We start from the raw sequence: 27131 nt of genomic DNA, 5'->3' as shown, positions 1-27131 counted from the left end.
TTCTGAGCTCTACCCGTCCCATTTCCCGTCACATCATTTAGCAGTATATGTTCTTCGCCTCCGTGTGTTTTATATGTATACATATGTGTGTATATATATGTCCGCCATCTTTTATCATGATATTCTCATGACCATGTCCTTCGTTTCTTTACGATCACAGCTATAAATATCGCCGCCGCTTATCTTCCCAACTATATTTTCTCAAGCTTAAAATTGTCCGTGTGTGAGCCAGCGCGCCACATGTTTTGGGGATCATTTCTTGGCTTCTTGCGTCTCTGTTTCATCTTTTCTTGTTGATGTTTTGTCCTGTTGTTGTTGTTGTTGTTGTTGTTGTTGTGCTTCTTGTAGTTGGTGGGGTTAGTTGTTGCTGTGGCTTTTGGCTCTTTCCTTTCGTTTTCGTCTATTCTCCTTCCTTCATTTTCTTCCCTCCTCTTCTCCTCTTCTGTCTTCTCCCCACCACTATCCTCCTCTTCTTCATTATCCCCTTCATGTCCTTCCTCCTTCTTTCCTTCATATTCCCCTCTTTCTTCCTCTTCCTCACCCTCCTCCTCTTCTTGTCCTCTTGCTTTCAGTTCTGCTCACCTTTTCCCTTCCCCCCTCCTGCTCTTTTTCGTCATCTTCCTCCTTTTCCTCCTCCTCCTCCTCCCCCTCCTTCCCTACCTCCAGCCAATCGTCATCCTCCGTGTTTTTGTGTGGGTGACTAAGTGAACCAATTGAGGCAATCTGTCCGACTTGCACGGCCACCACCAGCACCAGCGACGCCAGCAGCAGCAGCAGGAGGTGGTGGTGGGAGTCCACCTCCGAATTCACCTAAACACCCCACTCCACTTCTTCTGCTACTCCGGATGGCCTCATCCCCACTCCTTGAATCACGGTCACCGCCATCACTAGAGTACATACTACGTAGGTCCAGCACCTCCCTCCATCACCCTCCACCATCTTCACCACCACCACCACCATCATCATCCCCACCGGCGAGACCATCTCCGTCAACGCCGTGACTGGGAGGCAGAACGTTTATAACCAACTTTGTCTACCGCAACGTCATATTCTTCAACGCCCCCCTCACTAGAGGCAGAACCAGATCCGGTATGATGTCCCACAACGCCCTCGCCACCAACATGGTTTCCCCCGGTAGCACCATCGAGAAATATAAGAACGAAAGCCATTACCATCACCACCACATACGGTCGACATCGACAGCGCCATCACTACCAATTACCAAATCGTCCCCAGCATCGTCATTGCCACCGCCTACGCCGCCGTCGCAGCCTGAAACTCCGCATCGTCACCAGCAGTAACACGAATAACATCAGCGTTACCATCACTGACTAATACCACCACCACCACCACCACCGCCACTATTAGCAAGGCCACCCTCCCTCAAGGCTATCACCTCCAACATCAGTATTATACCATGAGCCCATTTAGAACTGCGCCATCACCACCGGCATCGCCATTGACTGCTGGCTCACCAACACCATCACCATTACCATCTTCACCAGTCCCCATTATGAGCGCCTCCTCTGCCTTCCATTACCATCATTATCATTATGGAGGAGGGAGGCGACATTGTATCTATCGCACGTCCTCGTGTTTACAGTATCAACACCGATCTCGTCTTAACTAGTTCACTGCATCACTAATAATGGGTTACTCTGTCACCAACACTCCCCTACGTTACCGAGATTACCACACACACACACACACACACACACACACACACACACACACACACACACACACACACGTTGTGGGATATTACAAAAGGGTTTTGTTGATGAGTGCGGCGTACTGACTTTGCCCCTATACGCATACACAGACTCACGGACAAACGCACGAGTGTTTTAACATATAAAGATTTGGACACCCCATAGAAAAACAACAGCACTGAAGTGCTTATCCTTAACTTTGACAACACACACACACACACACACACACACACACACACACACACACACACCGTGTATATACCACGCGATACTAATGATCCACAGGCATATATGGAGTCGGCCGAACTGTTACAAAATGAACTCTGGCGAGGTCTCCACCAGAAGGGCTCAGAGTCTTCTTGTCTTGCCCACACACCTCTCCTAGTCAACCTTGGCCCCTTGAGCGCGAGGATATGGCCCTTGACCACAAGGATACGACCTCGAGCACGACGGTACGACCCTTTGGGTATGACGACGTGAACCTTTGACACCAGATCTTAAGGGTCAGTTCGAAGACCCGGCCATCATATGAGAGAATCTTACCGTCGTGTTCAAGCGCCATACCATTGTGCTCGAGGGTCATACCCTCGTGCTTAAGGGTTACATACCTTCGTGCTCAAGGGTTACATACCTTCGTACTCAAGGGTCATATCGTTGTGCTCCAGGCTCATACTGTTGTGCTCCAGCGCCATACCTTTGTGCTCCAGGCTCATACCGTTGTGCTCCAGCGCCATACTGTTGTGCCCTAGGCTCATACCGTTGTGCTCTAGGGTCATACCGCTGTGCTCTAGGGTCATACCGTTGTGCTCAAGGGGTAATACCCAGGTCTTATGCCTTTGCCACTGCCAGATCCGTCTTCCTTTGTGTACAAGACACTGTTTGTAGCCTCCTTCATTTTTTTCTGCAGTTAGGATCTATACGTCTTCAGAAAGTCCTTGCTGTTCTTTACATAGTTTATCACTGTCTTTGCATTTTCTTTTGTTTTCCCTTCAGTTTTAAAGCATTGCCGTCTCGTTCTTGATAAAGAAACTCTTTAGCTATTTTTCTCTTCCTACTCCATCTTTCTCTACCATCTGTGTTTTTATCATTTTTTCTGTTCAGCCTCATTCGCTTCTTGTGTTTACTCTGCCTTATCATATGTACTTCTGCTGCTGCCTCTGCCACTATTGCTATCGCTACTGGTACTACTACTGCTGCTACTACTGTTGCCGCTACCATTACTATGATGATGACGTCGATGGCTCTGTATCTCTCTTCCTTCGTCACTGCCAACAACCACACCCACAACCACCGTACCCTACCCTACCCTACCTTCCGCCATGAACGCCACCATCACCTCCCTAATCACCACTATCGCCAACGGCACCTTCATTACGACAGATCCCACTGCCACCACCACCATAGTTAATGCTGTCACCACCTCTAGTACCACCACCACCACCACCACTTGCACCACTACCACCATTAACACCATTACAGTCCCCTCCTCCTCCTCCTCCTCCAGCCTTCCCTCACCACCAACCCTTCCCGCCTGTCCTCCCATCACATGATTTACGTTCTTCATAACTGTCTGGGAAATTTGAATATGCCACAGCTAAGGGAAGTCATACATAACATTCCCCCAAGTCACCATTCCTGGGGGGGAAAAGAGGGGGCGTGGGGGGTGTAACTCTTTGGGTCCGGGAGGCGGTGGGACTCTACCGAGACCTCGGGTGCGGAGGGGAAGGGAGGGGACACCAACGTGAGGGGAGACAGAGAGGGAGGGAAGGAGGGAGGGAGCTGAGGACGGAATGGGCGCGGGTGGAGGGCCACGCAAGCATTTTCCCACACTCTTCCACTGTCTTGGTACCGAGTTACAGTTGACGTACCCTCCCACTCTGATGCCTTTCTAATGAACGTAAATATTTCTGAAATTCAAGACTTCGTTGTAACTCCAGTCGCCCCCTCTTAACTTTCGAGGGAAAAAAGGGTAATGATGATAACTTAAAAATAAGATTAATGAATGAATGGATTAAGATTCTTCTCATATTGCTGGTGGTTGGGCAGGCTTTTTATGGCCTAGAATAGGATGCCGTCTCGACTCAGTTGGTATGCATATTATTGGTCCCTCTCAAGGTAGAAATATGTCCAGCCATCCATCACGTACGGCTCTGTGTAGGCTTATAGAAACATTCACACGACCTTCCTGATGCCCACTCAGGCTCCCGGTGAATCTTCAATGGATCAGAACGTGAATCTTACGATCTCTACTTCGGCGAGACTTTCTCCAGCGTACTTTCATCCAGATGTGCCGAAGTCCAACGGTCTCCATCGGCGCTGCTCGCCTCACCACGACCCAACTGCCACCCCGACGGCCGACCGACGAACCAACCGCCACCCACCAGCCCATCCATCCATCCAAGAGCACAACCAACGGCCACCCTCCTTATGATCGTGGGAAGAAGCACCCCAACACACACCCCTGTATGCTAATGAACTGTGGCCGCGGGCTCGAAAAAGAACAGTAGTCGGGAAGCGTTGAGGAAGTAGACAGTGTTTTATGGGCACGATCAGGAGGAGGAGGGGGCGTTGGAGCAAGGGGGGAAACCGGAGCAGGAGGAGGGCAGAGGAAACGTACAAAAAAAAGGGGGGAGATAAGGATGGTGAGACGAGAGGGGAAAAGGAAATAAACAAACGAACAAAAGAAGGGTGTTATTTACTACTCGTAATTAGAGATCACTACAGCACGGCTGCTACTACTTACGTGCTTGAGCACGGCGGGGTACGACTCCTGAGCACGACGGTATGACCTTATGGGTATTATGGCCTGGCTTTTGACCAACCCCTTCAGCGCCGCTAGTCCAGAGGCCAGGCCGTAACGCTCAGTGGCAACATACCATCATGCTCAAGGGTTGTATATAGTCGTGTTGATGGTGGTTGCACGACCGTCGTGCTCAAGGGATTAAAACCTGACCAGACGGAACAGAAAGACGTACCACAGAAGAAACCATCAGGGAAATGTTGCAGTTAAAGAAAACGGATGCAGCAAACACAAAAAAAAAGAAAGGGTCACCCGAATTATAAACAACACATCTAATAAACGGGAAGAAAGTCATTGGTTGTTTTAAAGACAGTCTCACTACATCACCAGCAGCAGCAGGAAAAGAGAACACAGCGCCTTTCACACCGTTAATGAAATGCATTCTGAGCAGCGCCACCACAGCAGTCTTCAGCAAGGCTGGCCATATGAACCCAGGAGGAGGTGAGACGAAGGGCATCCCGCATAAAGAGCTGTTCCTTAAACCCCTTAGAGCCACATGCCCCCTGAGGAAGAGAACGCGAGGTAGACTTACTTCTGCAGGTTCCATTAGCCAAAGAGATGAGGCAGAGCTCGAGGACGAGGCTCCACGTACCTATAACAAGGGAAGAAAAAAAAAAGACAGTTGGTAAACGTGTCATGGTGACGCAACGTAACATTACGTCAATATCAGAGAAAGTGTAACCACCCATCTACCTACCTACCAACCTACCTACTTACTAACTACAACTATAACATATCATGATTGGCGCCGTCACCATGGAACACTGGTAACACAGCCGTAACTCAGGAGTGGCGTTACCACGTTACACTCTTAAATCAAAACGTCACACATGTGGAGCTTTCATCATGTAGCACCGGTACGGGTAACCGTAACTCACTGCTGCTGTTACCACGCAACCGTAACACATGAATAGCGTCACCGCGTAGGACTGGTAACGTAAGCGTAGTACATAAGTAGTGTACCGTTGTCAGGCTTGTAGTGTAGGGGCAATACACGTTACATTGTCACTGTGTAAGGCATAAGTTCGTCACTAAACGCTAGTGATTTGGCCAGTCGCTATAACTAACGTTGGTTCCACTAGTGTCTTAGGTCACTGAGTCATTAGCATGTATTAGTCATACACAAGGAATGAAGCGGATGGTAAACAGATGTTCAGTCCGACTTGAATTCAAACTCATGTGATACCTGATTAACGAGAAAAGGAGTGTATAGACGACGAATTCCCTGGTTAACGAAGGGCATCGTTTTAGCTTTTGTGAATGAAATGGTTAACAACAGGTCTCATGGTTGAATTGATCACAGGGAACGTGAAAGAAGCTCCGATCAGATTATGTCAGAATTACTCTAGCTTGAACAGGAACGGGCTCCATGGAAAAGAGAGCCAGTCGCAGTTGTTTGCCACCGACAGACTCGTCCAGGAGTGTGTGTGTGTGTGTGTGTGTGTGTGTGTGTGTGTGTGTGTGTGTGTGTGCTCAGGTAGCACTGGGTCGCTGGGAGTAGCCGTGTCCAGAGTTGTTGTTCGAGTCACAGTCGGTGCTGAGGGCGCAGCCGCCTGTCTCGTCTTGCAGTATGATGACAAGCGTCGTTCATGCTCCTTGAGATCAGTACTAGACCCTGTTGAGAACGACGGTACAGCCTCTGGGTACGAACGGTAGGTAGCCCTTCAGCACGAGGGGTACGACCCTTGAGTAAGATTGGCCCCCCTAAGTCCATGACCTTGACCCTTCTGAAGGATCAAGTCAGAGGCCAGGCCTTCATGCCCAAGGGTCGTACCTTAATCAAGGGTCGCGCCTTCGTACTCAAGGGTCGTTCCATTGTCCTTAAAGGATTTCGGATAAACGTATACAGCTGGTAGATACTGACTTCTCTGTCTTAGGAACCAAGACCTTTTAAACCTCCATGCATTTCGTCTCCATCTGCACAGTGACGAGAACGTTGATTGCGATCTTATCCTGACTTCCACACTGTGATGTGAGGAGAGTAATATGACCTGTGACGTAGGAGTATGGGACATCGCCCTCTTCGCGGTGTCATCGAAGACTTGAGAGGGACATCCCAGTATATTAGCCACTGAACCCTCTCTCCTGTAGCGACGATGGTGGGGGGGGGTCTAGATCTTCCTTAAGCCTGGTGTGTGTGTGTGTGTGTGTGTGTGTGTGTGTGTGTGTGTGTGTGTGTGAGTTTTTAGGTATTCCACCGTCCTCCCGTTGCTCTATGTTAGGATGTCGAATATCACTTTCCGTTCATAGGCACTGGGCTAATTACAAGTTCCTGTGTAACTTTTTACAATAGCAGCGAAAATGCATAAATTAAATAATTAAGGCAATGTGGAAAATAGGCAGAACGTGATTTTGATCCTTTGCTGAAAAATCTCTTAAGGGGGGGGGGGAGGAGGAGGAGGGGGGGCGGGATTAATTACCTCGCAAGACAAGTGAATCCTCTCCTGAGGTCGTTGGACAAAGCACACACACACACACACACACACACACACACACACACACACACACACACACAGAGTTAAATATTTGTCATAACAACAATAGCCCAGTAGTGTTGGCGGCAAAATCAACTCAAAATTCAAAAGAACAGAACCTTCCTGGTCACACGGTGTCCAAGTATGTAAATGAGAGCGTGGATTTTTTTCTCTTTGGCCCGGCCGGGATCAGGTGACACTGGGGTGCTGTCAAAATGTTATATAATGCCACAGTGCCATATGCAAATTACTGCCAGATGCCAGGTACCGCCAGAGACTGCAGTTGACTGATGGTCGCTATTAATATGTGAATTTGGATTTTTCGCGACCGTGTAATGCATGTTGGAAGATGAATTCACCGTTAGCCCTTGGGGGGAAGCCCTCGACTTGACGTTGACTTCAGGCAAATAATTTCAGACGTATATATCTTGTGGCGGGGGTGTGTTTTGCCATGCGGAACTCGGGATAAGTAATGGGTAACAGAGACTTGCGAACTGGAGACCAAAAAGCGAACAGTAATGACTGTCATATGCAGTAACAAAAGCTTTCTTCAAATGAACCTTTGTACACACAGTTTTTGCAGTCTCACACACACACACACACACACACACACACACACACCCAACACCTCCCTCCTTTCATCGTAGAATCCAAGGGTGACCTGTTATCATTATTATGGTACAGGCGTTCGCCCCTCGAGCACGACGCTGAGGACCTTGAGAGACAGAGCGCACGGCAGTACGACTACCCACCCTCTCCCCTCCCTCCCTTACAGCACGACGGTACGACCTTTTCCCTATGTGGTGTTTGGGTACGTAATAGCGTGGGTTGTTCGACTGTGGCGCTCAAGGGTCGTACCTTGGTGCGTGCATGCTCTCTCTCTCTCTCTCTCTCTCTCTCTCTCTCTCTCTCTCTCTCTCTCTCTCTCTCTCTCTCTCTCTGAGATTAATTGTATGAAGCAACAGTACTCCGGTGATTTTATTGAAATTCACACTTCCAACTTTTGTACATGAAAAGAGAGAGAGAGAAAAAAGATCAGTGTTATTAAAATGAACACATAACGTGCAACCCACACACACACACACACACACACACACACACACACACACACACACACACACACACACACACGGAATTTGACACAATTGATCCATTTTTATAACCAATTATTGCCATTCGTTGTCGCTGCGAGGCTCCGGCTATGCGACACCCATCATCGCTTTATAAAGGCGAGGGTGCCTGGCCAGTGCCACTTGGCCCTTTGTTTAGTTCGTCCATGCTGTCCACCCCCCCCCACACACATACACACACGCACACACAGACCCTCCCCTTCTTTCTCCTCTCTCTCTCTCTCTCTCTCTCTCTCTCTCTCTCTCTCTCTCTCTCTCTCTCTCTCTCTCTCTCTCTCTCTCTCTCTCTCTCTCTCCTTCTCATACTTAATAAAGTAGTTTGCCCCTTAAGTCCCCGCTGTAAGTTGTAGTAGAGACCTGAGGGGAGGCAGCCAAAACTGGATGCTATCAGTTGCGCCGTGCAGACAACGTATGGACAGAACGTAGATGATCATAGTCGCTTCGACGTATTCAGTTGTGGTGGTGATCTGTGTCGTAGGGGGGGATAGTAAAGGAATCACCACGCTTGGGGGAGGGGGCGAAGTGTGTGACCCATACGTAGAGTTTCTTTGCCTCTCCCATCCTTATGCTTCTCCCACATCCAGTTCACGAAGCCCAGGTACGTTCTCCTCAAGCACAGGACGTATGCTGTACCCTAACCTCTCTCCTTAATCACGACACTATATACGAGCCTGTGCCCCCCCCCCCCCCTCCTCCCCCTCCTCCTCCTCCCCCTCCTCCTCCTCCCCCTCCTCCCCCTCCTCCCCCTAATTCACAACACTGTATACAAGTCTCTGGCCGCCCCCACCCCCTCCTCTCCTAATTCATAACAATATCTACAAGCCTGTGCCCCCCCCCCTACCCTCTTTCACAACACTATGTACAAGCCTGTGGCCCCTCCCTCTCCCTCTCCCCTTATTCATAACGATATGGACAAGCCTGTGCCTCTCTCTCTCTCTCTCTCTCTCTCTCTCTCTCTCTCTCTCTCTCTCTCTCTCTCTCTCTCTCTCTCTTACTCGTCCCTCACAACACTCAACACACTTCTCTCCTTCCCCCTCCTCTCATAAGTACCACTTTATTCAATCCGTGCCCTCTCTCCACTCACAACAGTTGATACAACCTCTCTCTCTCTCTCTCTCTCTCTCTCTCTCTCTCTCTCTCTCTCTCTCTCTCTCTCTCTCTCTCTCTCTCTCTCTCTCTCTCTCTCCTTCCTCACAGCATCCCCACAACTCAGTGGCCCCCTTAATCACAACAAATATACTACCCCTTTGCCTCCTGCTCTCAGCACTGTAAACATGATTCTCCCGCAAGTCCCTTGGCTAAAACGTTAAAGACAACCCTCACCGTAGCTTCTCTCCTACAACAATTAATTTTCCTTTTCCTGGACAACATTTCATTTTCCACCTCACAAGCCCTTCTGCTGCTGCCGCTGCTACTGATGCTGCTGCTGTTTACTGCTACTGCTGCTGCTAATCTTACTCAGTAAACATTGTCTTCTCTTACCCCACCCTCCTACACGCCCTTGTCTCTGCTGTGACACCCATCCAGCCACAAATATATTCTTTTTTTTTTCTTTTTCCTGAACCACAGCTCTCTGTCTCTGGTTACAAGCACAACCTTCCTTCCAACCACAGCCCGATATCTCGCCTTCTCTTCAACCACAAAACTTCAGTACCTCCTCCTAGCCAAAGCCTGATATCTCGCTATCTTTCCAACCACAACACTGAATCCCTTCCTCCATCCAACCACAGCCTGATGTCCGGCTTTGGCATCCCTTCCCACCACAACACTTCAACAGCCCCTCCTTCCAACCACATCTCGACATCTCGCCCTCCTTCCAACCACAACACTTCAATACCCATTCCTTCCAACCACATCCAGACATCTCGCCCTCCTTCCAACCACAACACTTCAACAGCCCCTCCTTCCAACCACAGCCCGATATCTGGCCATCTCTCCTACCACAACTCCTCACATTTCCCCCTCCTCCCAATCTCAACCCTCAGTGTCTTCCCCTCTTTAGCCACAACCCTCCACAAAACCCTCCTCCATATCAGCATCCCTTTATCTCTCCATCCTGTCTGCTATTACTTTATAACTCTTCCCCCTCCCACCTACAATATTACCCCACAGCCCTCCAACTCTTCCTCCTCCCCCACGATCCTCCAACCCTTCCTCGTCCCCCACAACCCTCCATTTCTTCCCTATCCCCCATAGCCCCTTCATCTCCCTCCTCTGCCCTCATCGCCTCCCGCACAGCCCCACAGCGGGCACAGAGCTCCACGCCTGTCCACCCCCACCACCGGGCATAAGCCTCCGCTCCGCCATACACCCGTCACTTCCCTTATCCTCACGGCCACAGACTTATGAGCTAAACCCTTCCCCAACCACAACTCTTAAACCCGCTGTCCTCCCCCCCCCCCCCACCACACCACACCCAACACCTCAATCATCCTACCAGCACCCCACCCACCTCACCCTCCTTCCCCAACCCTCCCATCACTGAATCTCCCACACCCCAACCCCCTCCACTCCACAACCCTCCACTTCCCAAATACGAAACAAAAACCACTGAGGTTTTCGGCGGCTGCTCAACCCCTTCTAAGCCGCTTGTTCGGGGCATCAGATAAATATCAGGAAATATTAGAAGCGTCAGGGGTTCCCAGACTCACAACCGTATCATGACAGATTTTGCCTTTGATGTCTCTTTGTCTAATAACTCGGAAATTCTTGGATCTCGTGTATTTTCTTCTTTTTTTTTTTTAACCCCCGTTGCTCCCCGTCAGAATATCATCTTAAGACTGGCACCGTTGAGGGGCAACGGCGAGCGCGATCTGCACATTGTCACTCAGGGTGCGGAACCGGCTGACTGATGATGCCTCACCCACCGTATACATTCATACGCCCCCCGGGCTGTGCGTGTTATAAGTGGCAGCGAGTTAAGTACCGAATGGGACGTTCAGGTGCATCGAAGTATATATGAACGGTATGTCACACACACACACACACACACACACACACACAGAGTAGAGAAAGTTCAAGAAATGGGGGTCCCACGAATGCAGAACTCCCTCCCCGTACAGTACAAGTAGCTAATTACACCCATACACACACACACACACACACACACACACACACACACACACACACACACAGAGGACCATGTGTAGCGTAATGTGTGCCACGCCCTTAGTGGAGGATGATATGTAGATGACCTTTTTGCAGCCAGCTCTCTCGTCACACCCTAGATATGTGCACACTTAACGTCCGTATGAAATCGATGGGTGTCCTCAGCCTATCTCTGTGACGTTCCTTTTACAGAATTACCCACACTTATATGGATCCTAACCCACCCTGTAGTGTATCCCAAGCCCTTTATAGTTAATGTGGGTGTAGTATAACTGCACCCGTTAACCAAGCAACCACCCTAATCAGGGCAAGTAGGATTTATTAACGAAGCCATTGATCTCGAGGATCAGTGACATAAAGAGAGAGGGTTTGTTCCTCCCACATAGAGCGTAGAGATTCGTAAGATGATGCCTCTTAAAACAGTAATGATTCAAAGACTAACGTCCACGAATATTTCTCCTTGATTCACTAATTCTGTAGAAGGAGAAATCATCTCCTAAACGCTTAGATCTTAGAGGTGACCCATGTCATTAAGAAGAGTTCACACTGGGGCACACTCCTCCTCCTCCTCCTCAGCTTAATCTGGGACTCGAGAACCACCGGGCAACTCCTACCTCCTCCTTACCTTGTCCTCCTGCGAGAGAGAGAAACATAATAATAGTATGCGTATCGATCGTTAAGGTAATCCAGCCCCTTGATGGAAGGATCCATCTCGACCGGACCCCCATGTGTGGAGGATGGTGCAGAACGGGACAAAAACCCTCCTCATGTATACATACAACAAGTGAGCTGATATACACTCGAGTCTCAGGCTGCGTTAGAGACACAGAGATGGCCTGATTCCCTAATGGCTCTTGGTAAATGATCCTCCAGGGAATATTAAGAAAAAAAAAAAGAGCGAGTGTCGGTGCTACGTACAGTCAGATGTGTGTGTGTGTGAGAGAGAGAGAGAGAGAGAGAGAGAGAGAGAGAGAGAGAGAGAGAGAGAGAGAGAGAGAGAGAGAGTTTGGTAAGGGGAGAAATAGTCGAGATAGAAGCAAGGGACGTTAGCACTGTCTTGAGATAAGGAGGGAGTAGTAGCAATGTCAAAGGCGAGATTTGAGTGATAAAGGGGATGCAAATATGAACAAGAGGAAAAGATAACAGATACATTTTTAGACATTAACCCCTTGAGCACGAGTGTTTGACCCTTGAGCACGATTGTATAACCCTTGAGCACGACAGTACGACCCATGAGCACGACTGTATAACCCTTGAGTTCGATAGTAAGGACACTCGAACACGATGCTACGACCCCTGAGCACGACGACACGACCATTGAATATGATAGCCCGGATTGTGACTTGATCCTAAGAAAATAGAACGGGCAGTCATACCGTAGGGTCGCACCGTGGTGCTCTAGGGTCGTGCCATCGTGCTCAAGGGTCGTGTCGTCGTGCTCAAGGGTCGTGCTGTCGTGCTCAAGGATCGCTCGATCTTGCTCAAGGGGTTGGAATGTATTTGCCATCACTCTCCAAGAGAGACACCTCAGTTTAGTAGGGGCTGTTTCCGGTGTCTTGTGCCCCAGATACATACGAAACAATCACCCCCCCCCCCCCCCCAACAACGCCGCCGCCACGTCGAACCCCACCGTCTGTCCTTGGAGCAAGCTAACGTGGCCTCTCATACCCTCATATTCACGTCACTATTCTAAATACCATAGACCTTATCCAACTTCCCACCCATCCCATCCCATCCCCCCCCCCAAGGAAAAAAAAAAAGAAAGCCTCCATAGATGACAAAACCAAACACATTTCCATCTGGCGTCGAGCTCTTCAGATTATGGCGTGGGATCCTTTTCATTCTAGTCTGAATACGATTTGAATCCATCCCTTTTGGTGAGGATCAAAAGTCACTTATAATGAATGATCTATGGCGAGGAAGGGTTAGAACAGGCGCGGTGGCCCGGCGGTTGGTGGCAGAAAAGTGGGAAGAGGGGAGGGAGGGAGGGAGGGAGGGAGGGGACAAGGGGGAGATTAGTTTAAGGGAGTGAGGGAGGGATGGGATGATGGGTAGCAAAGGGAGGTCTGGTAGGCCAGAGAGACTGTGGGAGACGAACTCTGATTACGTGCCACTGAGTACACACACAAAAAAAGGGGGGAGGTTATCTATCTACTCGTGGAATGGTCCTAGCCATAGACACTGTCCAGATAGTATCTTATTGTCGAGACTTACGGTTCAGACAGTGTAGACGACATGCTAACTGCGACTTAGCTCTAGGAGCTACTGAACCGAGCTTATTTCATTTAGCTATTAGCTTCTAGGTAATGTCGCTTGAGGGATAATTCTTTCTTACCACCAGCGAGCGAACCTGGAACGCCACTCCGTGAGGATGGATGATCTGGCCTTAGACTCCACTCGTGTCGAAACCCAACATTTTGAACTGTCTTCGAGGTGAAGACCTAATTCTTTGAAGTCGTTCGTCATTCTGACGTTGTACGCCACATGTCAAGTTAGGAAGTACCTTCAAGAACCTTTCCACCGAAAAACCTATCGTTAGAGAGATTCTGTTATCGAGTGACTTACTTAGAAAAAGTAGCTGTTGAAAGGCTTCTCTACCAAGTGGCAGGAGTATCTAAGAGTTGCCTATACATGGCTTGAACTTGGAAATTATAGACAAGATGCCGCTATATTAACTTTAGAAGTTAGATTCTGACCACAGTAACTTCCGATGGCAGGCTATACCGAGAGAGAGAGAGAGAGAGAGAGAGAGAGAGAGAGAGAGAGAGAGAGAGAGAGAGAGAGAGAGAGTCTTATTGACTACCTATTGAGTGAGTTAGTCCACATGGATATTTATTTAGCTTAAGCTAAGTAATTCAATTATCTGGAGCTGTTAGCAAATGGCCCAACGTTCTAACAGCTTAACACATTGTGTGGACAGATTATGCCAAGTCCACACTCCCTGGCAAAATAACTTTACAATTGCTGACTTCCTCCACTTTCATATCTTGGCTGAGAAATCTCCGATGAACAGCTTAGATAAGAAAAGACCTTTGAGCCAAATAACTTTAGATTTGCTAGCTTAGATGTGCTTAATCTACTGGGTAGAGAAGCATGCATCTACTGGCTAAGTAAACCTGCATCAGCTGGTTGATTAGCTTCACACATGGTACGAAAACCCCATCGTCTGTCACGGGGAAAAGCGTACCTCCTTTTTTTTTTTTGTCTTTTCCTACAGCCAGATTGTACTTATATATTGTGCGTTTACTAGTTGAATTCCACAAGATATCCTCGCCAAATAAACTGCCTATGTAACCTTGTTCCTCCCTCCTCCAAAAGTTTGAACAGCCCTGTGTGTGTGTGTGTGTGTGTGTGTGTGTGTGTGTGTGTGTGTGTGTGTGTGTTCGCTTAAATAGTCTACCGTCTACTGTGATCAGGCCACGACCGGAATGTTCATCTTTCTGCCATGAGGCCTGGCGATCATCAAGAGGGGACGGACCGACTTACCCCGACACGGACATTGGAGGGTGTGGGGAGAGGGGGAGGGGGGTCTAGGGGAGGTCGAAGAGGAGGAAGGGGTGGGAAGGGAGGGGGGTGTGGGCCTTAAGAAGGGTTAAGGGTGGGGGAGGGCGGCTATAGGGGTCCAGATGAGGCTTATGGAGAGGTGGAGGTGAGGATTGGGGGGGTTTGGGGGTTCAAGAGAGAGGGGGAGGGAGGGTGAGAGGTTGGTTTACTTTACGTGGGGAAGGAATGATGGCGAGAAGAGCATGATATTAAGTACGTGTGAAGAAGGAAGAGATGGCTTAGTGCACGACGCCTGTAAGACTCGGGGGATCACTACCTGAACCCCTGGACTGTGAGGAAGGTGAGGGGGATGAGGAGCAGACGGCGAGGGGAGATGAGGAACAGACGGTGAGAGAGGGATGAGGAACAGACTGTAAGGGGGGGATGAGGAACAGACGATGAGGTGGGATGAGAAACAGACGGTGAGGGGGGATGAGGGACAGACTGTGATTGGGGAGATGAGGAACAGACGATGAGATGGGATGAGGAACAAACGGTGAGGGGGGGATGAGGTACAGATGAGACGGCGAAGAGAAATACATAAGAAAAGAGAAGGGGAAGAATTTTAAGAAGGAAAACAATGTGAAGAGGACGAATACTATGAAGAAAATGAAGAAAGAGAAGAGGGTGACTATGGAGAAGAATGTGAAGAAGAGAGAGAAAATGGCTGAATAATGAGGAAGACAGGGATGTGAAGAAGGGAAATAGGAACAAGAAGGATTAAGAAGGAGAGGAAGTAGAAAAATTATGTAAAGAAGAAGATATATTGGTAGAAAGAACAGAGCAGGAGGAATGTAACAAGCAGAAAATGGAAAGAATGGGAAACAGGAAGAAGAAAAAGAGCAAAAAGGAGGATGAGGAGGAGGATGAGGAGGAAGCCAGCATGAGTTGTTGGACACAGGTCCTTGAATAAGACAAGAGCCTGAGACTACCCGGGGCTGACATGGCGAAGGAGTGGTGACTTAGTGTGGCTGTTTATGTTTGTTTGGCTAGGGGGGGGGGAGGGGGCGTGAGGGGCTAATGAATGTATGACACAGAAAACGGAAGCTGAGAAACACTTCAGTGCACAGTAATGGTGTTTGTTATGGATGGTCCTTAAGGCAGTGTTTTACTGGTCGGTGTAGAGAGAAAGAGAGTCTCTCTCTCTCTCTCTCTCTCTCTCTCTCTCTCTCTCTCTCTCTCTCTCTCTCTCTCTCTCTCTCTTCCTTCATTCACTCAAGCTTTTCTCCTCCTCTCTCACCCCCCAAATTACCTTTCATCAGGGGGGGCGTAAAGATTAATTATGACCTCCGCAGGGAAGTGAAAGCATTGATGAGAGTTTTAATTGCAAAAGTTGGACCATCGGCATGTATGAAACTGTGTTATCGAAGGTCTTGGGTGTTCGCTAGTGCCGTTAAAAAGCTGTTTGCTCCCCCAACTACACAGTGTTAAGGGGGAGGAGGAAGGTGGAGAGGGGGCACTTCTGGAGGAGGAAGGCAGGCTCTTATATAGTGGGTTAAGGGGGAAGGGGTTGCTTCTGCAGGAGGGAGGCGGGCTCTTATATAGCTGGGAATCCTACTGGAGGAGGAATGTGGGTTCCCTATGTTGTGGAAGGGATATTTCTAGAGGAGGAAGGAAGGCTCTCCTGTCTTGCTGGGGGAAGGGGCACCTCAAGAGGAAGAGGAGGAGGAGGAGGGAGAGGTTTTATATAGCGGGGGAAGGGTACATCTCTGGAAGAGGAAGGATGACTTTTATTCAGAGGAAGAAGGGATACTTATTGGGGGGTGGAGCGGCGTTTATTGAGGGGAGGGATCTTGCGTAGTGGGAAGGAGGCACATACTGAGGTGGGGGAGGGGATCTCGTGTAGTGGGAGCACTAAAGGAGGAGGAGGAGGGGGAGAAGGGATCACTACTGTAGAGTGGAAAAGAGGATCCTTTGAAGGAAGGATGGCCGTTGATATGGAAAGGGAAGATTGCTGGTATAGAGGAGAGGAAGAGGGACGCCGGGTGAGGAGAAAGAAGGGAGACATTTTTATGAAGGAAGAGGAGGAGCCTTATTGAAGAAATGGGGCGCTTTACTGTTGGGTTATTGGGATACTAAGGAATTAGAGGAAGGGGGACATGTACGGAAAAAGGATGACAACGTTACACTCTACAGTGTAGCTAAGCCACGTATCTCTACACTCTACAACTGTCTAACCTCTCCTCTGCCACCCAACCCAACCATTAATAAAAGAACTCGAGAATAAACGCTGTGAGGCAAGGGATCCGGTTGAACACATCTTCATCAGTCAAGGTTATCATATTAGATGATTAAAAGGAAGAATTACTGACACTCAGACATAATTTGGTCCTAACATGGAAGCAAGAGGCAGGAACGGATGACTCTTAATATGTAAATAGAACAATTAAGGGAGTCACTTTTAGAACAGAATGCCGCGGACCAGAGGTACCGTGTGCACGGTCGTAAGTCCCTTGCCACGCCGTAGGCAGTGGAAGGAACGTGGCCTGGAACTCGGTTCGAACGTTGGAAAACAGAAGAATAACTCATGATCATACACACGAGAGAAAGAAAGCGAGTGTGACACAACGCGACCTAGAAACCTAGTGAACAAGTGGCCGTGGAAGATGACGTAGAGTAACGGGTAATACCGCGTTAGTTCATGTAAACTAAAGGGTAAAACTACCCCGGTAGGACCATGCAAACTAACGAGATGTAAGGACCGAGTTAGATCATGGCGACTAACTGTGTGTGTGGCAGATACGGAAACTCTTCTGAGCGAGAATTAAAAAAAAAAAAAAAGAAAAGATGAATGCGGAATTTACGAACAGTGGCCTTAGGATTCTCGAAGAAATCGTCCACAGGAAGACATGGCTGACTTGAGGACACCTACCACCACCACCACCATCACCATCATCAACCGCCACCACCAGCCGAGCTGAGGGTCGGCGGGGGCGGGTGGGCGGGCGTCCTCCCTACGCCACCAATAAAAATAAACAAACTAACAAGATCTCCTCCGCTGGTCTTCCTTTGGGCCCTGCCCTTCTTAACCCCTTTGGCACCACGGGTGACCTGATATCCTTCTATTCTGCCAGGATTGACTCCTTTCACATTATACATTTCCTGCTCTACCTCCTCCTACTCCTCCTCTTCCTCTTCCACGTCTTCATCTGCCTCGTCCTTCATGACGTGTGACCCCCCCAACATCTGCGCCCTTGTCTAGAATTTCACGGGATTTTAGATTTTTCCCAGGATTTGTTGGCGGGGGCCATATTTTTTTTTATCATTATTATTATTTCTTTAGTGTCTCGAGGATTTGGTAGATCTCGGGGGGCATGATCATGCGAAAGGTCTCCTTGCCGTGATGGTCGGCATTCGTGGTCTTTTGGTATGTAATACACAATCTTAGGGAGATCGCTACGTTTATGGCTGTTATGTCTCGCGGACATTTTTTATTCGATATCTTTTTTTTTCATTATCATTCCTTGAAGTCGGTAAAATAGAGACGCTAAAAAAAACAAATCTTTCGGAAAAAGAAATGAAGGAATTTGACCACGAAATAAAAGGAGACGTTTTCAGCCCAAAAGCACATAGAGTATTACGCCCGTTTTTTTTTTTTTTTTTTCTTTTTGCTTGTAATTTTCCTGCAACAGTTTTATAGGTTAAAAAAGGACCAAATGGGATAACTTTGGTGCGGAGGGGGGCATAAATTCAGCAGTTTTCGCCCGAAAAACAAAACTGGTTTCGGTTATACACCCGTACCGTATTGTTGGCCATTCACAGAAGGAAGTCAAGTGTTGTGCTTTCCTGCAGTGGTTGAACCAGACACCCACCCACCACCCACCCTCCACTGGGAGCACCGAGCAGCACCCACCCCACCCCACTCTTGTCCTTCTGTGTGTGTGTGTGTGTGTGTGTGTGTGTGTGTGTGTGTGCGCTCCTGTATCTACATATCGGTTACCCGAGCATCCACCACCAAGTAACCCTCATATATATTTTTATAAGCTGCCTCACCCATATTAGGCCCCTAGGACTGAGAGGGGGTTTGGATCCTGTTTCAGGCCTTTCAATCTTAAAACTCACATTGTGATGTAAACCTCTGATAAGCACCCACACGCTCCCTTCCTCACCTCTCTCTCTCTCTCTCTCTCTCTCTCTCTCTCTCTCTCTCTCTCTCTCTCTCTCTCTCCCACTGCCATGGTGGAAGAGGTGGCGGGTGTGGGTGGGTGGAAGGGGTGGACTCGCAGGTTTATTTATTTACCGAATATTTAGTATTTCTCATGACCGGTTTATGGTCTTTGGGGGAAGTGGGGGTTGGTTTCGGTGGAGACCGTGAATGAGAAATCATATACCCTCATGCCCTCCCTCAGGGTGGTGTTGGCACAGGGGGGGTAAGACGTCTAATGGGATCCAGTGAATATTTACGATCGGTATTTACATCATCTTGCCTCTCTCTCTCTCTCTCTCTCTCTCTCCCTCCCTCCCTATAGCCACATCATGAGCTTGAAAAAAAAGTATCGTTGATAACAGAAGGTTTGGAACAGCCCCCTCCCTACCTTCCCCCTTCACCCCCCCCCCCCTTTGCACCCACCCATCTCTATAACAGTCTTGACGTCATCCATTCAGACTTCACTTAATGCGAACGCTTGTTGGAAGCGATGTGTTTCGCTGGCCATTCATACGTGTGTGACCACCTCCACCTCCTCCCCACCCCACCTGTTGATGCGAGCACCGTATCCTGTATCTATTTTTATGGTTTGCCTGACCCCTCCGTGGCTGGAGGGTGAACCCCCGTCGAACACACAGCGGTTGGGGTCCTTGATCACCAAGGTACGTACGTACCTTCAGTGTCATGGCCTTGGCCTTTGGTCTGACCTTTATTGTGTTGGGTAGATCCACACACACACACACAAGGTGTCGTACCCTCGCGTCGTGCTCAAGGGTCGTATCGTTAAGGCTTAAACGTTCGTACTGTTGCACTCAGAGTACTCAAGGATCGAACCCTTTAAGACTTAAAAAAAACGTTCGTGCTGTTGCGTTCGAAAGGGGCGAGCGGGCAAGAGGAAGGGGGTCAACACGGGGTTTGGATGGCGATCATGTCACGGGGTATATTTCAGGTCTGCCCAGCACTACCCTCATATTCTTTTAAGAGGGGACGCATCGATGGCAATTACCCCTCCTTACGATCATTCAACACTATCAATGAACCAGTCGCGTGATGTTAGGGAAGCTTCTCTTTCATCCTGTGACCGATCTCTCCCTCCCTCCCTCCCTCGCTCTGTCTCTCCCTCTTTCTTTCTTTCTTTCTTCCCCTCTTTTTTTTTTCTCTCTCTCTCGCTTTATCGTACGTTCTGTCCTCGTTCGTATAACGTTATCAGGCGAATGTTTACGTTCGTAATACACCCGCTTCGTGCTGAAGTCCCACGAGCCTTTGATGTGTGTGAGGTTCGAATAAGACTTGCCTTGCCTGGTCCCTATCCCTTCCAGCTGGACGGGACGAAACAAAACAGCATCAACAGGCGGCCAGCAGGAGTTTCAATAACGACTCACCCCCATCGAGGAGGAGATCTGAACCCACTTCAATCAGTCACTTGGCCGATCCTTCTGCTCTGTGATTGACTCAATTGCTTCGGCGGTTGTGGTGGTGGTGGTGGCGGCGGCGGCGGTGGTTATGTTTGTGGTGGTGGGGAGTGTTCAGGGGAGTGGGGTGGTACAGCGTGTGGTGGTGATAGCGTCGGTGGTGGGTCGTGTGGCTGGTGAGGGTGGTGGTGGTGGTTGGTTGTATAGCTAGGAGGGTGGTGGTAGTGGTTTGTCGTGTGGTGAGAAGCGTGGTGATGGTGGGGTCTTGTCACTGGGAGGATGGTGGTGGTGGGTCTTGTGACTAGGAGAGTGATGATGGTTGGTCGTGTAGCTGGGGTTGTGGTGGTTGTGGTTGTTGTTGTGTCAGGGAGGTGATTTTGGAGGGATGGTGACTGGCGTGGCTAGGATAGGTTGTAGCGGTGGGGGTTATGTTTGTGGAGACCGCTTAGGGTTGTAATTTTGATGAGGTTGTTAGAGAGATCGACGAAGCCAAGTTACTACTTGAGAATATCGCCAGGACCCTGGAGCGGGACGGGACGACCTCTCAGTACGAGGGTCTGACCCTTGAGCAGGACGAGACGACCTCTGAGTACGAGGGTCTGACCCTTGAGCAGGTCGGGACGACCTCAGAGTACAAGGGTCTGACCCTTGAGCAAGACAGTGCGATGCTCGGTTGTGATAGCTCGAGCCTTTGACCTGACACCGTAAGTTCCAGGCCAAAGGAGTCAAGGGTCGTACCGTTGTGCTCTAGGGTCGTACCGTTGTGCTCAAGGGTCGTACCGTTGTATTCAAGGGTCGAACCTTTGTACTCGAGTCGTCCCGTTTTACTTAAGGGTCGAACCGTTGTACTCAAGGGTCGTACCGTTGTGCTCAAGGGTCGTACAGTCGTACTCAAGGTCGTACCGTTGTACTTAAGTGTCGAACTGTTGTACTCAAGGGTCGTACCGTTGTACTCAAGGGTAGCACCGTCGTACTCAAGGGTCGTACCGTTGTATTCAAGGGTCGTACCGTCGTATTCAAGGGCCGTACCGTCGTATTCAAGGGTCGCACCGTCGTACTCAAGGGTCGTACCGTCGTACTCAAGGGTCGTACCGTTGTACTCAAGGGTCGTACCGTCGTATTCAAGGGCCGTACCGTCGTATTCAAGGGTCATACCGTCGTATTCAAGGGTCGTACCGTTGTACTCAAGGGTCGTACCGTCGTATTCAAGGGTCGTATCGTCGTACTCAAGGGTCGTACCGTCGTATTCAAGGGTCGTACCGTCGTATTCAAGGGCCGTACCGTCGTACTCAAGGGTCGTACCGTCGTATTCAAGGGTCGTACAGTCGTATTCAAGGGTCGTACCGTCGTATTAAAGGGTCGTGCCGTCGTATTAAAGGGTCGTGCCGTCGTACTCAAGGGTCGCCCCGTTGTACTCAAGGGTCGCCCCGTTGTACTCAAGGGTCGTACCGTCGTATTCAAGGGTCGTACCGTCGTATTCAAGGGTCGTACCGTTGTACTCAAGGGTCGTACCGTCGTATTCAAGGGTCGTATCGTCGTACTCAAGGGTCGTACCGTCGTATTCAAGGGTCGTACCGTCGTATTCAAGGGCCGTACCGTCGTACTCAAGGGTCGTACCGTCGCATTCAAGGGTCGTACTGTCGTATTCAAGGGTCGTACCGTCGTACTCAAGGGTCGTACCGTCGTATTCAAGGGTCGTACCGTCGTATTCAAGGGTCGTACCGTCGTATCAAAGGGTCGTGCCGTCGTATTAAAGGGTCGTGCCGTCGTACTCAAGGGTCGCCCCGTTGTACTCAAGGGTCGCCCCGTTGTACTCAAGGGTCGTACCGTCGTATTCAAGGGTCGTACCGTCGTACTCAAGGGTCGTACCGTCGTATTCAAGGGTCGTACCGTCGTATTCAAGGGTCGTACCATCGTATTCAAGGGGATGATTCGTAATGTGATGTATTTGTAGTGTAGACTGTTGACGGTCCCCCCCCCCCCCCCCTGGCTCCAGTTACACTTGTTTTTAAGATGAGAATATCTTACCTTTCCCCCGCGTGACCCCGTACCCATCACCACGTCCATGTGCTGATGAAGAACCGTGTGATGATAATGACCCGTGTGATGATAACGACCCGTGTGATGATAACGACCCGTGTGATGATAATGACCCGTGTGATGATAACGACCAGTGTGATGATAACGACCCGTGTGATGATAACGACCTATGTGATGATAACGACCCGTGTGATGATAACGACCAGTGTGATGATAACGACCCGTGTGATGATAACGACCCGTGTGATGATAACGACCCGTGTGATGATAACAACCCGTGTGATGATAATGACCCGTGTGATGATAACGACCCGTGTGATGATAACGACCCGTGTGATGATAACGACCAGTGTGATGATAACGACCCGTGTGATGATAATGACCCGTGTGATGATAACGACCAGTGTGATGATAACGACCCGTGTGATGATAACGACCCGTGTGATGATAATGACCCGTGTGATGATAACGACCCGTGTGATGATAACGACCTATGTGATGATAACGACCCGTGTGATGATAATGACCCGTGTGATGATAACGACCAGTGTGATGATAACGACCCGTGTGATGATAACGAACTATGTGATGATAACGACCCGTGTGATGATAACGACCCGTGTGATGATAACGGCCCACGTGGTCATGACGACCCAGTTGACGATGACCCACGTGATCCTGTTAACTTGGTAGTGATGGGTACTCGGTTTCTCTCCCCAACTCACGCCCTTCAAATGTTCCCCCAACCCACTCCACCATCATCCATTGCCACCATCTCCAGCACAGACCTTCCCCAACCATCACCACCCTACCACCCTGGTCATCACAACCTCACCATCACTGTCAGTACGATCCCCATCACTGCAACATCCTGCTTCTCACTATTATTAACACACCCCTCACTATCACCACCAAGACTCCCTCTCCCCCTCCACCACTACCATCTCCAGTCCCCACCATTGCCACCTCCAGTCCCCACACCAAACCTCCTCCACTTCGGCCCCTTCCTTTATCACCACCCCTTTTCCTTCACCACCACTATCCCTGTCCCTCGCCTCCCACATCACCCCCGTCCTCTCCCCACCATTATATCTCCACTCACTCACCACTACTATAACTCTCGTCCCTCGTCTCCACCACCACCACGATTACCACCATCGCCCCTCCTCACCACCATCACCACTCGTTAACCCCCTCTTCTCCCACCGCCAGCACCTCCGGCCCTCCCCACTAAAACCAGTCATGCCCACCAATGACCCACCCCTCGACACCACCCACTAATCTACATCTCCCCCCCCCCACCACCATACACCCCACACTACCTTCACCATCACCCACCCCTCATCACCGTCCGCCCTACACTACCTTCACCATCAGCCATCCCTCACCAGCACCCATCCTTCCCCACCACCCACCCTTCACCAACACCCACTCCTCACCACCACCCACCCCTCGCCATCACCATCCACCCTTCACTGCCACACACCACTGAACACCACTTACCACCACCCACTCCTTACCAAAATTACCCCTAAACAACCACCCACTCTTCACCAAAACTACCCCTAAACCTCCGTCCCCCCCCAATATCGTCAGCCCAACCTTCTCCAACACCACCACCACCACCATCCCTCATCATACCCCACCACCACCACCATCCCCCATCATACCCCACCACCACCACCATCCCCCATCATATCCCACAGCCACCACCATCCCTCATGTATCCCACAACCACCACCGGCACCACCACTGCCACCTCCATCAGCTCTTCTCCACCGCTATACTTGTCCTCCCCCCTCAACTCCCATCCCCCATCCCCGCCCCCACACAGAGCCCTGGTAACCTTGACTTTCATCTAAGCCATCTTCCCCGATCAGTCATATTACCCATGATGCCTTGAAATCCCTCACAATTCTCGGCCACGCGGTTAAAAAAGAAGAAAAAAAAAAAAGAAGGAAGAAAGAAGATATGTGAGTTCTCTAAAATTACCCTCCAGCAGACGCCAAGAATAGCTACAACCCCCTGAATAACTTTCTATCTTTAAAAGCGTCGAATGCGTAGAGTTGTGTGTTATGTTTGAGGGGGGAAACGTGTCATCTTGTTCAGAGGCCAGACCAGACCTCCTCCTCCTCCTCCTCCTCCATCCGTCAGCCGACATGCGGCAACCATGCATCCGCCCAACTGACTCCCCCATCCTCCAGTAATGGACCCAACCCTTTTAATCTGGTGTCGGAAACGGTGCGACTCGACTTGACTTGACTTCTGCTTCGATGGGTGGCCTCCATTTGCATATTAAGATTTATGCGGTTGTCCACCCTTAACAGGCGTTGTTTTAACGTTTAATGTGTTGCTTCACAAAAGGTCGTAATGCAAGTTAGGGAAACGTAGCGGGCGTTTCTGCCACCCCCATCACCAGGCCCGGGGCAGAATTCGGACACGGCGACTAATCCGCCAATCGGCATCTTTTGTGGGTGAGCACTTTTCAAGAAACGCGATACACGAGCTCCACCACTGGGAACCAACACAGTTATTGTACTCTTGCGCATAACGAAAGCTTCGCGCATATTTTTTTTTTTTTTACTCCCAGCGTGACTTGGGAGCAGCATCGCCTCCCCTTGTATTTAAAAGCCACGAAGGGCAAGCAGTGACGGTGTTAAGAGTCACTGAGAGGGAAGGAGGGTAGGGGAAAACCACAGTGTGAACCCACTCACACCCCCCTGAACAAAAATCTGTTCCAATAATTCACTTTTTAGCCGGGAGGTGGCAGCAGCAGCAGCACCGGGGAGAGAGGGAGACCCCCCTTCCCCCATTCTCTTCGAAGCCCGGGTTTTTTATGGAGGCAACACTAATGCAATACCATGGTTCTTAGACCCTCCCAGGAGGATTGATCCGACAGAATTTTTAGTGTTATTTGCATAAAAGGAACCATACACACTTTACCCTAAACTCCAAAGAAAGAGGACTGGGATGAGAGAGAGAGAGAGAGAGAGAGAGAGAGAGAGAGAGAGAGAGAGAGAGAGAGAGAGAGGTGTGTGTAACTTAGAACAGATAACATCCATCATGTTCCTCTATCCAGCAATAAGACTTTCCCTGTCACATTTCAATTCAATATTCCGTGTTGAGGGCTATCTCGTACAACATTTGAATTGCAGATCCAAATTTTCACCTTCGAGCGCTGTAGTGTGTATGTATATTTTCTTTTTTTAGCTTCTTGATGTAGAGCGGGATTGGCAAGCGTGGTGATTCATTAATGGCTGGCTCCAACGACTATGAGGAGGAGGGAGGAGGAGGAGGAGGACGATGACCCCCCCTCCTCTTTCTACCCCTTTACACCTCTCTCTCTCTCTCTCTCTCTCTCTCTCTCTCTCTCTCTCTCTCTCTCTCTCTCTCTCTCTCTCTCTCTCTCTCTCTCTCTCAAGCTAACCTAACCCCCCCCCCCCCGTTTCCCCTATCCATAATCCTGGTAAAAACTTTTGGGGGAAGAGTAGAGGGTATGAGGAGGGGGTAGGCTCGTGTTTAGGGTCGATGTATTAAAAAAGAAAAAAAAAAGGCGTATCTGGCACTAGGGTTAAGAACAGAGTCAGTCAGTCTTGTTCATCTGAGGTGCGAGATGTGTGTGTGTGTGTGTGTGTGTGTGTGTGTGTGTGTGTGTAGAGACGCACAGGTCATACAGGTACGACCAGCCTGGCTCTTGAGGACGACCCCCTCCGGCCAGCTAGCCGGCCAGCCAGCCAACCGACACACACACACACACACACACACACACACACTATGTCACACCCAGAACTCTTGGAGCTATTACCACTATGATGCATCAAGGAAACGTTTCCCTGCCCCTTCATCAGTTTCTTAAGAAAAATAGAAAAGAATAATCTCGGACGAATCACCACTTATAAAGGGAACTTGACGTGTTCCTCCCCCCTACTACTACTACTACTACTACTACTACTACTACTGCCTACTCACCCCCTCCTCCCATTTTCTTTTAAAAAAATAAAGGGGAAAAGGGGAGAAAAAGTGGATATTATCCCCGGGAGTGCCAGACCCCATGTTCTGTCTCAACATAAACAGAGTTAAGGATGTGTCGAAGTCTGAGGAAATGATGATTCTGTTTTTCCCGGGTTCTTCCTCCTCTGGGGAGTATTTAATGGTTGTTTTTGCAAAGTTGGGTTATCCTATTTCTTTTTTTTTTCCCCCTTCGGCCGTCTGTATTGTCCAGGATTTGCCTACTCGAGTGTCCGAATGTCTTCAGGAGGTCGGTAGGTCCTGTCCGTAAGTGTGTCTGGGTTGAGGTCGAGTTGATTTCTCGTTTGATGTCCAAAAGCGTAATCATTTTTTTTTTCTTTTTCTTCTTAGAGGCTCAAGTGTAGTAGTTATCAGCGCCGAGGAGGATGGCGACGGTAAACACTAAGGGGTTAGTTCTCTCTCTCTCTCTCTTGCTCTCGCTTCCTGCCCAGTGATCACAAAACGAATCCAGTTTGGATAATTGCCAAAGCCATAAAGTGCAATGTGACAAATTTATATATATAAAAAAAGGGCAAAAAAAAGAATTTACAGCATCAAATAATGTATGGAAGTACAGTGTTCATTTCACGGGCTCTCATTTCGGCGTCTGAATTATATAGAGCCCGGCAGGGGCATTATAATTATCGAATTATCATAACACTACTCCCATTAATACATCACGGAACTACAGTTAATTAAGCGCCATAGAGGACTAACACACTGTATTATAGATGATCCACAAACAACTCGCTGGAAA

At 49.4% G+C, this 27131-nt stretch overlaps 1 protein-coding gene across 1 annotated transcript in view; it reads right to left on the bottom strand.

The window, feature by feature from the left end:
• ct (homeobox protein, cut) overlaps positions 1-27131 on the bottom strand; it is a 676428-nt gene that overhangs the window by 277271 nt on the left and 372026 nt on the right. The window contains 1 exon segment of the mRNA XM_071675796.1: positions 5045-5104. Coding sequence (XP_071531897.1) covers positions 5045-5104 — 60 coding nt within the window.

The sequence above is a fragment of the Panulirus ornatus genome, chromosome 21 (assembly GCF_036320965.1).
Source record: "Panulirus ornatus isolate Po-2019 chromosome 21, ASM3632096v1, whole genome shotgun sequence".
Classification (NCBI taxonomy): domain Eukaryota; kingdom Metazoa; phylum Arthropoda; class Malacostraca; order Decapoda; family Palinuridae; genus Panulirus; species Panulirus ornatus.
The sequence above is the reverse complement of the archived record's forward strand: the minus strand, read 5'-3'. Positions and strand labels throughout refer to the sequence as shown.